At 43.2% G+C, this 16,391-nt stretch overlaps 1 protein-coding gene across 1 annotated transcript in view; it reads right to left on the bottom strand.

Annotated features, from left to right (window-relative positions):
* The window catches only part of PTPRN2 (protein tyrosine phosphatase receptor type N2), a 947,086-nt gene that overhangs the window by 520,198 nt on the left and 410,497 nt on the right, over nucleotides 1–16,391 (bottom strand). Inside the window, exon 11 of the mRNA XM_083188999.1 lies at nucleotides 11,660–11,739. Within this exon, the coding sequence (XP_083045125.1) occupies nucleotides 11,660–11,739 (80 nt within the window). The remainder of the gene's footprint in view (nucleotides 1–11,659; nucleotides 11,740–16,391) is intronic.

The raw sequence follows: 16,391 nt of genomic DNA, 5'->3' as shown, positions 1-16,391 counted from the left end.
TCGGGACCACGAGCATTTAGGATAAGGGATTTTTCTGGTTTTTGGATTATTATTTTTTTAATACTATTTACCTGGTTCCCTGGTGGTACTCCAATGGTCCCCTGGAGTCCACGGCGGCCTTCAGAATCCTCTCAGTGGTCCCAGGGGTGCATTGCGCGAGTTTGCAGGCACGCCGGTGACGTCAGCGGCACTCCCACGCACTTGCGCGATGCATCCCTGGGACCGGAGATGTAGCTGAAGAGAATCCTGAAGCCCACCATGGACGTCGGGGGACGTGGTAAGTTACAAAAAAGGGGCAGGGAAAAAAAATATTCTGAAAATCCACGGTTTTTGGAATATTTTGGTTTTTGGATATACGGATACGGGATACTCAACCTGTATGTGGCTGTTTGCAATCCCGCCAACAAGTTCGGATAATCAGAACGTGCTCTCCCCACCCTCAGCGCCAGTGTGTAATCCCCATCCATGGGCCATCTCCCAGGTGGTCAAGCTGCAAATCTTGATGTACTCACAAGCTGCCTTAGCACACAGTGGCAGTATGACCCTATAGAATTCCTGTTGCTACAGTAGACATAGAATGTGGCATATGTCACTCTGCTTTCCTTCCAGTGTCAACCAAGTGCGCCACAGCTCTAAAATTATTAAATGGGAGCTCCATTCCTAAAAGGAAGTCTCTTTATTAGTGAATATAGTAACATGTCTCACGCAAAATGGTAAACTATCCGTAAAAGGCAACCATATAAGCAGGGGCAGAAAAGATAAATAATAAGAAAGATTAGACCAGTTAGAGGGAAGAAAAGAGAAAGAAAACAAAAGCTTTTACGGGTTATATAGTTCAATGCTTTTGCCTCAATATTACCATAATTAAATTAATTATGTTGAATAAGGTTTATTGTTTTTTAAGTTGATTACACAAACACCACTGTAACACATTAATGTCCCATCTCTCACTTGGGGGCCTAGATATTATAAAATATTTTTGGCATATGCACCAATAACACCGGTGTATGAAGGAGGGATCGAAGCAGTTACAGTATCTCAAACTTCCGACAGTATCTGAAAATGAACTTGTGCTGTTGTAGCATATGGTTGCAAAATGTACCCATGGCAAGGCAAAAGCGAATTCGCATGTGTAGATCACGCATGCACAGGGCTCCTGAGTGAAGAGATGGCTGATGTGGTCTCTTCACTACGAGCATATCGCAGGCTGGTTCCTGTAGGTGAATAGCGATACATTCGAGCAGTATAATCACATCCTCTTTGAGGGGGGTGCAGATGATCATTGTGGGAAGAGGGGCTGGGATATTCTCAACATTAGGTCCCATCTGTGGCAAAATGGCGGAAATGTTGGGTCTAAGGAAAGGAGTTGAAACAAAATGGAAACTGTGCCAGTGTGCCATGTCCCACCCATTTCCCTAGGAAGTGGAAATGATGCAGGAGCTTGCCAATACCTCGGCCATTTTAAGAGAGCAAGCAATTATGACATACATATGCCGAATAGTTTGTTGGCTTTTCCACTTCCATCAGGGGCGGATTGGGGACTAAAAGTGGCCCTGGAAATTTCTTGGAAGTGGCCTCATGTATGGGGTCAAAAAATCAATAATAGGTGGAGCCTGCATAACAGTAGATGGCATTACTACATCACTATACTTAAGCCCGTACACACTGGGGGATATATTGCTGAGATGGTCGCTGATGAAAAAGAAATTGCCGGGGGAGCCCGGCAGTGGAAATCAGCTGGTCGCAGGAGCATGTTCCTGCGACCAGCGATCACTATGGGGGAGAAAACGGAAGTGCGCACCAGCGATATATCGCTGGTGCACACTCCCATCGCGGGCAATATACACAAAATCGCCCTGTGTACGCACCTTTTAGAGACATCAGTGACAGGCAAGAGTAAAGCATCAATAGTGTCTGGAACTATGCAGCACCCCTTGACTGATTGGCACACTTAACAGCACCCTTGCACCCCTTGACTGATACAGCACACATGTGCCCCTGGACTGATGCGGCATACATGGAGCACCCCTGAAATTATACAGCACGCCTAGCAGCACCCCTGAAATTATACAGCACGCATTGCAGCACCCTTGAAACTGTACAGCACACATGGCAGCACCCCTTAACTGATAAGGCACACTTAACAGCAAACTTGCAGTAAGAAAAAAACAAAATACATTATTTTAATAAAAAAAAAAAAAGCCAGCTGCCCTGGACTGAGACGACACACATAGTGGCACCCCTGGACTGATACGGCACCCCTGGACTGATACGGCACACATGGCGGTACCCCTGGACTGATACGGCACACCCCTGGACTGATACAGCACACATGTCAGACACAAAGAGAAATATGTTTAGGGATGCCGAAAAGCCAACATCATGTGGATCCATACATGTATACACAGCCACCCTCATACATGCATACATTTATACACCGCCACCCTCATACATGCATACATTTATACACCGCCACCCTCATACATGCATACATTTATACACCGCCACCCTCATACATGCATACATTTATACACCGCCACCCTCATACATGCATACATTTATACACCGCCACCCTCATACATACATTTATACACCGCCACCCTCATACATACATACATTTATACACCGCTACCATCATACATGCATACATTTACGCCACCCACATACATACATACATACATGGATACACCACCACCCTCATACATGCATACATTTACTCCACCCTCATACATAAATACATTTATACACCACCACCCTCATACATGCAAACATTTATACACCGCCACCCTCATAATACATTTATACACCGCCACCCTCATACATACATACATACATACATACATACATACGTACACCGCCACTCTCATACATACATTTATACACTGCCACATTCAAACATGCATACATTTATTTACCGCTACCATCATACATGCATTTATACACCGCCACCCTCATACATACATTTATACACTGCCACCCTCATACATACATACATACATTTATACACCGCTACCATCATACATGCATACATTTACGCCACCCTCATACATACATACATACATACATACATACATGTATACACCACCACCCTCATACATGCATACATTTACGCCACCCTCATACATACATACATACATACATGTATACACCACCACCCTCATACATGCATACATTTACGCCACCCTCATATATACATACATACATACATACATACATACATACATACACCACCACCCTCATACATGCATACATTTACTCCACCCTCATACATAAATAAATACATTTATACACCGCCACCCTCATACATACATACACCACCACTCTCATACATACATTTATACACTGCCACGTTCATACATACATTTATACACCGCTACCATCATACATGCATTTATACACCACCACCTTCATACATACATACATCAATACATAGTGTCTCTCTCATATATATCCACAAACACAACATAGTGCAGTTACTCAGGTATGCCCCCCCCCCCCCCCCCCCCCAACACAGCTCCAAAGATGTTTAAAATTGTCGTCGTCCCCCCCTTCCCCCAAACACAACCCCTGGCTACCCGGCCCCAACAAGGCCACCTCACCTTCCCCGGGTAACTTACTGGGGAGTTGTCTTCAGTGCACGCTGACTGCACGCTATGCAGGGAGGGAAACAAATGCATCATGCTGGCCGGGCGACGTATGGAGAGGGGGGAGGAGCTACGCGGACTGCCGCGGACCGGGTGCCCAGTGCCCATAGCTTCTGCGATGAGGGGGGGTGCTGCATAGAGCCGGGCGGCCCCGTCTCCTCTGTCTAGTTAGAGCAGGTGCCCCGCGGACGAGGTGCCCAGTGCCCATAGCTTCTGTGACGAGGGGGAGGGGGTGCTGCATAGAGCCGTGCGGCCCCGCCTCCTCTGACTGGTTAGAGCAGGGGTGGCCAACCTGCGGCTTATTAAGGAGAGAGCCACTGGTTGGCCACCCCTGCTCCATGCAGTCAGAGGAGGCGGGGCCGCCCGGGGACACAGGCTAGGGGGCTGACAAATGCATTTAATGCACTACACAAAATGTTATGAGGCCGGCCTCAATGCAATCGGCCTCCCGGGAAACTTCCCGGTCAATTTAATGGCCAATCCGCCCCTGACTTCCATATATTTTAATGCTGTGATTGGCCAAGATTGCTCTAATCCCACCCAGTTCATCTGTACTTAAGTAAGCTGCCTACAGTATTGTTCCATTTACACATTTAGAAGACCTGCTGAACCCTGCAAAAAAGTTCTTCAGGGAGAACTACAGTACTGGGCAGGATACAGATCTGATGTTCAGATTTTGTTTTGTTTTTGTAACAGCGCATGTGCAAATATTCCTACAACCGGACACACTTCATGAGTTACACAGTGGAGATTCAGACTTGCTCGCTGGGCTGTGAGTATTTGAAGCCAAGCAAGCAGGTAAATTTTGCCTGCCGAATAAAAGACCACCATTCTCCACAGCTCCTGTGCAAGGCTGTGAATGCATATGCAGCCATGCACACAGGGGGGAAACCATTTACCATTGAATGATTTTCCCTCTGCACACAGAGCTCAGTAAGCCAGGACTCACTCGGCTGCAGAGGCTGCTGGGACACCTAGAAAACGACGGCGGCCTGCCCTAAATGCCCGCATGGTGTCAATCACACCTGCAGGTGCAGGCTGACACAGGGTGGCACAGAGTGTTGTTGCACCATTTTCATAAAGTCCCAGACGTGTTTTTGCATCCAGCCTCAAATAAAGCCCACTTTTCTTTGTGTTATACAGATAACTATAGAGTGCCCATATAAACCAACTATGATTTTGTACAGTATGAGCTATAGTACTGTAAAATGATTTGGCTCCCAATTCCTCTTGACAGATCTCTTGTTGTTTTCGAAGGACATTTCCACATGTCTTAAAAGGTCATTATACATAATTTATTAAGATACAATAAATAATGGAATGCAAAATGGAAATTGATTGCTGCTTATGTTGATCACTGATCATCCATACTTACAAGTCAGCAACAATTGGATCACGATTATCAATAGCGAAATCAATAGTGAAATTAACTGTGATTTCTCATGGAAGCATTAAAGAGAATCTTGGGGGTAAGTGAATGTAGTCACTGTGTAAGCAGTAGAACAGGCCTGCATCCTGCCAACATTGGGTCTTTCAGCTACGGTCAAAGTTCTGCCCCTCATTGTTGACATGAGAAATCCTCTAGCATTTCAACCTGTTGACATGGGGGTCTCTAGATTCCCCCCCCCCCCCCTCCTGCTGATATAGCCCATCACCAGTTGCCCCTGTCCCCACCCACATCTGCTGATTTTGGGTCTCCCCAATCTATCATCTTTATCTGCTGACAACAGGTCAACTTAGTACCATATCTTCCCTCCAACAGATAATATCAAGTCTCCTCAGTACCCAATAACACGCTGATTACATGGTAAACCGTCATCTCTTGGAACCCTCTGCTTATAAATCACCCTTGTCACCCACCACCCATCTTGCATGCTGACATTGGAGTATTCTTACAAGGAATTGGAGGTCTACTGGTTTTCTACAAATTGGATGCTCTGCTGGGTGGACGTCTATAGCTTGGGGACCCGGCTGTGTGGCCTATTATGAATTGGGGACCCTGCTGTGTGGCCTACTATAAATTGAGAGCGATGCTGTGTGGCCTGATATGAATTGTGTCCCCTGCTGTGTGGCCTAGTATGGATTGGGGGCCCTGCTGTGTGGCATGATATGAATTAGGGGTACTGCTGTGTGGCATGCTATGATTTTGATGCCATGCTGTTTGTGACTTCAGCGCACAATCATGGCGGAAGGTGCGTGCCTTTTCATCACGCATGTTGCATATGCGACATTAGCTAAACTATGCTAAATGAGCGTGGCCATACAGTATCTGTACTATATATGTATCTGTATATGTGGAAAACCCCCTTGCAAATCCTGGATATGCCCCTGATGAGAACCACTAACCACTTGCTAGACTAGAATAAGAATTCAGAGAAATGTGTGAGCACTGGAGTCTAGGATGTGTGTGACAGTGTGAGCGTAGGTGTGAAGCATAATAACCTCTATATTTGTACAATATGCTGTATGCAGATATTGAAAAATAACACATTTATTCTGTTGTAAAACACATATAGTTGTCTAACAGCTTCACAATAAAGATTAATGCACTATACAAATGACTAGATGAGTGTTCTATAGACAAACCATAAAAATGCATTCAAAATTAGATCATAGAATCATTACATTTAACAGCAGATAAGAGCTTCTTGGCCCATATAGCTAGTTCCTTTTTTTATCCGTTTGGTAACTTCAACCATCTTTGTTACTAAGGTCTCTGTAAGCCCGCCATCCACTACTGCGACTTCTCTGAGGGGAGAAGTCACAGTCAATCCCTCTAAAGGTATATATCGCATGCTTTCCTTCTGCATGCGACAATCTGATGCGCACGGGACCATGCATCGGATCGGAATTTGAGATTAAACACATGCGACTGATGAAAAGGTCCCAAATTGCACTAGGGGGCCTTTAGCAATGCACAATGTTAATTGCCCCTATTTGTACAGTCTCATTAATATCCTTCTGGAAATATGGCCTCCAGAGCTGAACACGGTATCCCAGACGAGTCCATGCCAGTGACCAGAGGTGTAAGTTCATCCCAATCACCCGGAGGCAAGTTGTAGTTTTGTGCTCCCCCTCTTCCCCCCTTTATAAATAAAATTGAAAACAGAATTCTATACATAGCACTCTCATTCAGTCTACAGGGACCGAAGCACACAGTGACCTGGCAGGGCTTATGTTATGCTGTGTTACAATGGCCAGTGGGTTTCAGCTGCTGCAGTGGTACCAGGTGGGAGCTGTCCTGTCCCCTATTGCAGGCGTTAGCAGGATTCTTGGGATAGAGCCGATTAACTGTGCAGCAACAGTGGGTGCACCACAGACTTCCGCTGGAAGAGCTGTGGACACATGTGGATCGTGCTGTAAAATACACAGGTGCTGCTGTACATACAGGTGCCCCTTCAGAGCTTGGAGCCTGTCCAAGCTCCAAGCTCATCATAATACCTAGAAATAATATGATCATATAGCAATGCTTCTCCAAACACTAGACACCTAGGGTAAATTTACTAAGATGGGAGTTCTATTAAAGATGGGATGTTGCCCATAGCAACCAATCAAAGTACATCCATACACAATTCATGGTCCATTAAATAATTTTCCCAATCTGCAAATGTGAGTAAGTCTGACCCTTCCGCAGCTTCGTACACATGCACAGTTGTAAGTTAATCGAACCGATTGTGAATGTGCACAATATAGCGATCAACTCTGAATTGGGCCCATTGTTCTGCTGTCCTATATAATAGCATTTAAAGGCGCCGTGGTGCTGACATGGTGACACTAGCATAGGAGGGTCAGAGGGCTGATATAAAGTCCATGCCCCCAACATTCATACAGGTTTAAATAAAAATGGCATCATTTGTTGAATAATTGACATTATGCTGACAAAAAATAATAACTGTGTTGAAGCATAGTCACTACTAAACCACTAATTATATTGAACATACATCAGAACCTGGGAAATTCCTATTGCCCGGAGATACCTTCTATACGATGCCCTCCTCTGCCCTGACCTCTGTATGTATATAAAACAACCACCTGGTTTATGATGCGGTGATTGATTCTACATGTGTTTGCTGCTGACCCAGCTGGCACTGGATCCACCTGCTTCTCTCCAGCCTCTGCCGTGTGGTCTGTGTCAATCTAATAACAGCTTTCCCGGAACCTGCAGTCTGCTTAGCATCTGAATGATTTCTCTACACGGGAAATAAGGTTATTTTAGGCAGAAATCAACAGTGATATCAGCTCTGTTTAACCAGTACTCGGCGTCAGTGACGGCCATTCATGACTCATAATGAAACAAAATATTGATAACAGTTTCTCTTTATGGAGACAGGTTAAATGACTCTGGTTATGGTTCATTTTATTCAAGTAGCTGAATTCTCCTGACCATGTCACCCTGGTGACTATTATAATGTGCAGCACCGCACCCTACCCATCGGATAATTATTTCTGTCTCCCATGGCTCACAGTTATTTTCCTGCAATATGGTCTGCCTGAATCGTATCCAGCTGAGCAGATTAGCATAGATCCCTTACACTGACAGCTGTGACCTTTTTCCAAGAAAACACTTGTCATAAAGTTAAGAGCCATTACCTGGATGCTTAGGAAGGAGGAAACGTGGTGGAGCTGTAGTTCTTCTACTGTTTATAAATCTCCAATGTTCTCCATGTCATTGTCTTCGTACAGAAAGTCAACTTCCTTTTTTTTATTTAGTCAGAGTGTCAGTGTTTTATAATATGCTGAAGAGATAATTAGGAGATAATTCCTTAATATAGACATCATCTCCATGAAAAATATGAGACGCTATGCACAGCGTAGCGGGGAACAGGATATACCTCCCATCTTTCCCACCAGTCGACAAACATGTCGGCTGATTTATTTATTACCAGTTACAGGTCACGTCTCCCTTATCTGTGTATTCCAAAAACTGAAATATTCCGAAGACCATAGTTTTTCAGAATATTTCCGTTTTTTTGTTTTGTTTTTTTCCCCCACCCCTTTTTTTAATGCTTACCTCATCCGCTGATGTCCGCGGCGGCCTGCAGGATGCTCTTCAGCAGCATCTCTGGTCCCAGGGGGGTATTGCGCGACTGCGCGGTCGCACAATGCACCCCTGAGACCAGAGATGCCGCTGAAGAGGATGCCGGAGGCCGCCGTGGACATCGGGGACACCATGGACGTTGGGGGACCATCAGGGCCCCACCAGGGGACCAGGTAAGTATGGGAAAAAAATATTCAAAAACAAAAAAAAATCCCTTCTCCAAAATGCTTGTGGTCCCGAGAATTTCAGATAAGGGATACTCAAAATGTATTTATATAGCGCATACATATTCCACAGCACTTTACATCGCCACGTGTGTACGGGGCTTAAACAGTTGTGAGTTGTGAAAATGCCTTCTACAGCCCAGTAATTGTGAATTCCGCCTGGTTCTGTGTATGGGCTCAGAGGTAAGGAAGAACCTTTACAGTTTGGAAGCAGGATGAACGCAGCAAGCAGCCGCTGAGTGTCGTTCCAAATTATTCTTGTAATGACAAGTCTCTGATATTGATCTCCTGGACAGGAGACTGAGTAGATTAATTGACCTATTTGTCTCCTGCCTATCCTATTACCAACGATCAATTTCAGGTTTTCCAAATTAAAATCTCACAAAGAAAAGGGAATCATATTAGAAAACATCTTAAATGTAATGTACTGTAGGTAATGAAGACTCTAAAAACCAGAATCGATGAAATCCCCATAACAATGGAAAGGTAGTCACTTACACACATCACTGAAACAATACAATGCTTCAAAGGGACATTGTGGTGATTCTTATAAACAGATTTTTAGTATACGGAGCCGTTATCAATGTAACATTGATTAAATATATTTTCAAGTTAACATTTTTAGGTCTGATTATTTGGAATCCCTGTGGGTCTGATTCAGAGGACGCAGTTGCAGTCGGCACTGAGTCTCTTTACACAATGACATCTGTGTCTTTATAGAAATTCCACAAACGATTCTCAATTTACTGAGCTGCCCACTGGCGGCAGCTGTAATCCATGGTCACACCTACTAAGATGCACCATCTATGGCAGGTGCAATTTCGCTAGTGTCATTACAATTGCATCTTTGGATGTAGAGACTACTTCCCCTTGACTGCGAGTAGCTTACCATCGGCCCTGTTTCCTCTATCAAACACCCACTGAAATTGCACCTCTCTGTGTAGACTTTCATTCTAAGTGCAGTTTCAAAAGCTTGCTGCATTATTGACATTGGGGGCATACACGCGTAGAGATGTGTGCTAAGCAATTTTGCAAAGCTATTTAGGGTAGGTGATTTCCTGGTGTCCAGATCTCCCATGGAGAACACATACACATGCAGAGTTTAAAAGGCAGGGTAGTGGTTCAGAATGAGAGATTGCGATCAGTATCTTACACGGGAGCCGCCAGAGCAGTGCTGTGACCCACTGGACAGGCAACTGCTAGGAAGAACGTGTCCACCCGTGTGACAAGCAGCAGAAACTCATACAGACAAGGGGCCGAGTGGTAGCGGCCAGAGCAATCCTGTGACCCGCTGGACAGCGGTGGTTCTGGCAACTGCTGGGAAGATCGGCATCGATGGGTAAGTCCACAACCCACTTGTTTACAACTGTCCCAAATATTGGGAGCTGTGTACTGATAAATATCGTAATGTATGCTTAATAATGCATGCCAAATACGAGAATAATGCATATACTGAAAACCAATGTTATAGTGAAATACAATATTGTACTATGTAATATTAATTTGGTAAATTAAGTTTGAAAAACTACTAAATACCAAAATGTATTTTTTTAAGATACTGTATGTACTATTAACACATCTCTTGTATTACTTATTTTGCTAATTTGCTTTGAATTAATTCTAGTAGTTTATTGAATTTGTGCAGTAAATTAAGTGAATCAGATGGAATATTGATTTCAGTTTGCTAAAATGGGTTCTACAGTATTTAGAATAGTCAGAAAAATGCTGCATAGTGTCTCTGTTGTACACTACATCATTTGGCAAAATACAGTACTTACATAACCTAATTCAGATCTGATTGCTGCTGTGCAAATTTGCAGAGGACTGCGATCAGATATTCGCCGCCCATACAGAGTGAAATCCCATCCATGCAAGTCTGCGAAGGGCTATTTAATGGATCAGTGATCGCTGGCCATCTGTGAATCCATTGCCAACTCACTCAACATTAAATAATTTTTCCAGTCTGTGCAAGTGTGCGTAACCCTGACCCTTCCACAACTCTGCGGCAGAGACAGGCTTACCAAAGCCGGTGCTAACGTCACAGGCCCTCCCTTAAAATGCCTGGGCACATCTGCAATTTTTCTGACACTCCCAGAAAATGGATGGTTACCACCGTGAAATGGCGGCTTCCTGTCAGTCAAGCTGCGAGGGGATTGCAAAAAAAAGTAATCACTGATTGTTGTTGCGGTTTGGCCTCACGCATGGCTGCTACAATTCATACACATGTGCAGTCCTTGGCTTGCAAATCCACACAACAGTGATCAGATCTGAATAATCCCCATGGTTATAATGCAGAGGACTGTGTAATACACCAAAACTGAATTGAAGAAGATTGAATAAAAAAGATTGATAAAATGGCAAACACGAAAATCTGATATTTTCTTTTGTGTAATTATTAAAATAATACATTTCATGCACCACTGATATACTGTGTAAGAGAGAGAGAGACAAGTGTACAGTTCAGCAAAATGTCACCTCACTATTCAACTCAACACTGATTGGCCACACAAGTTTCATTTGACAACTGCAGGAAGTGCCTACACTGTTGACTATGAACTATAGCCAAGCAGAATCCGCAAGCGCATAATCCACATATAAAAATAAGTAATACCTACAACAGTTGGAAGTCAGGCGAAATATGGTAATACAGCTATGGCATTTGAAACTCATATTTTAAATTAACTTATAATATATTTTTAAACACACTTGTTTGGCACAATCATTACTGAATAAGAAAAGCTGATTAACTGTACCTGCTGCGTTTGCCACATCTTCTGTTGTCATATTGTGGACACTTGAACGCACTTGAAACATGACAGCTGATCCTGACACACTGCAATAGTTAAAATAAAACAAATGATCAACAAAAGTAAAAGTATTATAAAATGTAGAGCAATACATTAATGTAAAAATAACATACAGATCATGCAGTGTAATAAACAAACGCTGTACCTAGCTCCGTACAAAAGTCACCACTTGCCAATTTAGAATGCCACATTTTTCCTATGGTTATGTCATTTATGCAGGAAAAGAAATACCTTCGATATTGCATATTATTTTTAAATGTAAAGTTTTATTGAACAGTTTTATTTATTTTTTTGCATACATAAGCATTGGAAGTAGGAACCTCGCAGGGTATTAAAGACAGATATCAACATAAAACCAAGGTAATGAGGGGATGAAAGGCAAGGCAAGGGAATTGGTGGGGAATGACATACAGATGCTAATTAATGGACCTATTCATCAAACTAATTCTATACTTAAAACAGGCGTAAACAGCTGTGTCAGCATGTTTAAGACAGAAGTAAATGATGAATGAAAGAAATCAGTACTGTAGATATCTTAGATATCTCCTCAATTATATCAACATTGCTCACAGCAGACGTCCCTTAAGTTTTCTATGGGGACATTATTACTGGGCCTACAGTATTTACAAGCTTATTTTGAGCGTTAGCCTGCTTACATCTATGGGACAGCCTGCCAAAGAGGGATTCTCTGAACTCTCTCTGATTGTCTAGCCCTGTTCATAGGGTTGCCACCTTTCCAGGATTTCCTGGATTCTCCCTGAATTGGTGGCAACCCTCCAGGACATTTTTGCAGTCTCCCGGATTCAGGGATTCTCCCGGAATCCGGGTGACTTTGAGAGCCTCCACAGCCTCCCAACTGAGTGTGCACACTGTCAGGGGCATAGGGAGGGTGGTTCCCGGTGGAGCACGAGCTCCGGGACCCAGAAAGGCCACAGGGCATGCACAGTGTGTCTCCAGCACTTGCGAGTTGCTGCCCACCCCACAGCTCCCTCTACCTCCAGAAATATTTAAACAGGGCCGCAGGAGAGGAGAGGATGGAGGAGCACTGTGCAGCTAACAGCTGAGGATGCTGCAGCAGCGCTTACTCACAAACTGAGCCTCAGAGGAGAGATAAGCCGTCTGCTACTGTGTATCAGTCCCAGGGCACAGCCCTCTGTGCTTTCAGGTGAGGAAATGGTGAGGCCAGTGTGGAGGGGGGGATTTGTGTGTGTGGACGGTCAATGTTTGGGGCAGATATGCATGTTAGAGAAGTGAGGGGGTGGGGGAGGTTGCTGTGGAGTTGTTGTCACTGGTGTCAGGGTGAGGGGAGGATGAGGTATCTCTGTGTAGGAGTTGTCAGTAGGGGAAATGTGTTATTAAATGTAACAATAGGGACTTCAATACATGTCTGTATTAGAGGCCACGCCCACTTTACTGAAGAGGTCATGCCCGTTTTACAAAGCTATGCCCACTTTTCCGGGAATCTCCAGGAATCGAAGATGCCTTAGGTGGCAACCCTACCTGTTCATGATGCCCAATGCAGGGTTTGCACCTTTTACTAATAAAAGCCTGTGTCACGGCAACCAGCCCTTGATCAACTACCCCAAAATAGTTATTTGTGGTAGTTGTTACTTTTTGGTACAGGGGGTCGAATAATGCTAAATACTGTATGCCCCAAAAGGGGAAATCCAATTAATTGGAAAATCATCATCAAGGAGGAAAAAAATAGTACCGTAAAGCCCCATACACACTAGGCGACCCTGGTCACGCCAATATCGTCTGTGGGTCGCCAATATTGAGTGGACACGCTGAACGATGCCGGTAAACAATATCATTCATTGATGTTATTGGGACCCGCTGAACATACAGGTTCTTGGCTTTATAGCCATATTGACCTGCATGTTCAGTAGATGTGAGGGGTCATTAACGATGCTTGGGCCTGTTTAGTATTTGATTAAACCTTGTGTGTCCTTAATCTTGTTAAATATGTCTTCTAAATCTGAAAGACTAAAGCTTATTATATTTTCGAGGCTCATAATAGAATTAGTATGTGATTTAACCATAACTAGCGAACCCTACTATGATGAATAGCCCTTGGCTATATTCATAAACCGTGACAGGTGAAAGCCCGGCATGAACAGCAATGCGTTTGCAAGGACAACACTTCCACAATCCACTCTGTACAGTATGCTGCACAGTAAAATTGTATCATAATTCAGTATATTCTGCCAGAAACCATTCTGTAAAGTTAACCATAATCAATAATGGGGACCTAGACGATATATTTTTGCATGCACACCATTAGCCTCAACAAACATTGGTGCATTAACACAGGCCCTGAGCGTGTTCAGTACCATCCATCCTGCCACTATTCTATACCATTGCAGTACGCACTTACGCAGCCAGAAAATACAGCAGCTGATGGCTCCATTGCCTAGGCCATGTGTCTTCAAACTGTGGCCCTCCAGATGATGTGAAACTACAAATCCCAGCATTCCTTGACACAGTTTTAACACTCCCTTATAACAAAACTGTGGCAAGGCATGCTGGGATTTGTAGTTTCACAACATCTGGAGGGCCGCAGTTTGAAGACCCATGGCCTAGGCTGCTACAGGACCTGAAAGGTGCTGCCTGTTTGATACAGGGTAATGTTATGATCCAGAGAGTGAACCCCAAAGCCGTGACCGCTGTTTAGAATGGTCACAGCAAGCCCCTACGCTACCTCTATTGCATCTCCCTAGGGACAACCAGATATACCTGTGAAGTTATGCGCGTCCCCTAGCGGGGCTCACTACGCTCGCCACGCATGCACAGTCCAAAATTCATATAGGGCAGAAACACCAACTGCCAGTGAGTCAGTTGGGAATGGCAGTTGCTGTGGATCCCCTATGTGAATTTTGAACTATGCTGCAGGCGCCCCTGAGTGTATCTCATTCCTCCTACCACTGCACATCTGCAGAACCTTTGAGTAGCCGTACCCTGTTTGGTAAATCCAAATAAAATGGCGCACCCCTTTTCTATAATCAAGAGCACCACCCTTTCATACCACTCCTGATCAAACTCTGTGCCAGCTTTCACATTGTATCTTAAAATTCTGTGCTAAAACTTTCACTAGAGAGGACACTATCACACCTATAGTATTCACACTCTTGAAACTTTTAGCCAAGGCTGTACATAAATGCATACTCTCCAACATCTAAAGAGCAAAAACAGGTACAAATCCAGAAGGGGGCATGGCCACGGGCAAAACCGGCATGGCCATGCCCCCTATTCTATACTTACAATGGACAGTTGGATACCCCAAAAAATGTACAGGCCATAAAAAAAACAGTAAAAACTGTTTGCATCACAAAGATATCTCATTCAAATTTTCCAAAATATGGAAAACTTCAATATCCAAAATACTTCAGCCATAAGCCATTTTTATCAATTGATCATATTGTACTAAAGAACTGTGGGGCAGATTTACTAAACTCGGTGAAGTGATAAAGTGTCTTGAATTTATCACCGGCCAATCAGCCAAAAATGACAGGTAGGAGCTGATTGGGCGGTGATAAAATCCAGACCCTTTATCAATTCACTGAGCTTAATAAATCTACCCCTGTATTATCTATCTATCTGATATACTATATAAGTTGATATATTTATGTGTAAATGCAACCACACAATTTTAAACAGAAATGTTATTTTGATGGTCATATAGTACAATAATTACAGTATGTATTATTGTATACAGTAGGGTTAAAATAATGGTTTTCTCTTCTACATTGCAGAAAGAAAGCACTATGGAAAATGGAAATGACATATTACATGTAATATGTCAGTAGGCATCATCCGACACGTGAAACACACAGTTATGTAACATCTCTGCCACACATATTTGGCTTTATATTTAATGAGACATTTATATGTATATTATTCATTCTACAAATACTTGGCCAGTAAAAGGAAATAAACAGAATAAAACAAATTGTATGAACATAGTCCTACTGTATGTTACTATGGAAACAAGATTCAGGTTCTGTCATGACCGACGTAACTGCCTACAATCAGAGACTCACAGGAGAGGGAGGTCCATGTGGCATGATTAGGAGAAATCAAAAAGAGATTGAAAGAGAGACAGTGTGATCACAAACTGCACCACAAAACACGTCAAGCAAAAAAGGGCATTTTATAAAAGGCAAAGGCAAGACACGCTTTGATTTAAATTAACAGAGGGTGCCATGAAAGATTTTGCAAAAGAAAAAAAAAGCGTAGGTTCAAAAGAGAGCATTGAGAATATCTATTATTTAAAGAACATTTTATTCCATGCCACGCATCACAGAATGAAAATCTCTGCAGCGCCCAGACTTGTGACCCACTGCAAACACAATCCACAGAGAAAAATCTTTCATGCTTCAATTTTACTTTCCTTATATAATGAAATTGTTCATCTTTTATATTATTTATTTGGTCATTTTGTTTTAGTTGTATTTAGTTGCACAGTTCTGGTTTTGGTAAACAATTCTCAAATAAATGATTTGTCTTTTACATGGCATATATGTAATAAAAGTCTACATAAGTAGTAGTAGTTTATTTATAAGGCACCACAAAGTGTCCACAGCGCCGTACATAGCAAACAAAAAACAAACTACTGTACAAGGTAACGTACAGGGTGTGTTGATAAAATACAGCATAAATAGGGGTATAGCTGGTAGAA

This window comes from Crinia signifera, chromosome 5 (genome assembly GCF_055691185.1).
Source record: "Crinia signifera chromosome 5, ASM5569118v1, whole genome shotgun sequence".
NCBI lineage: Eukaryota > Metazoa > Chordata > Amphibia > Anura > Myobatrachidae > Crinia > Crinia signifera.
The sequence above is the reverse complement of the archived record's forward strand: the minus strand, read 5'-3'. Positions and strand labels throughout refer to the sequence as shown.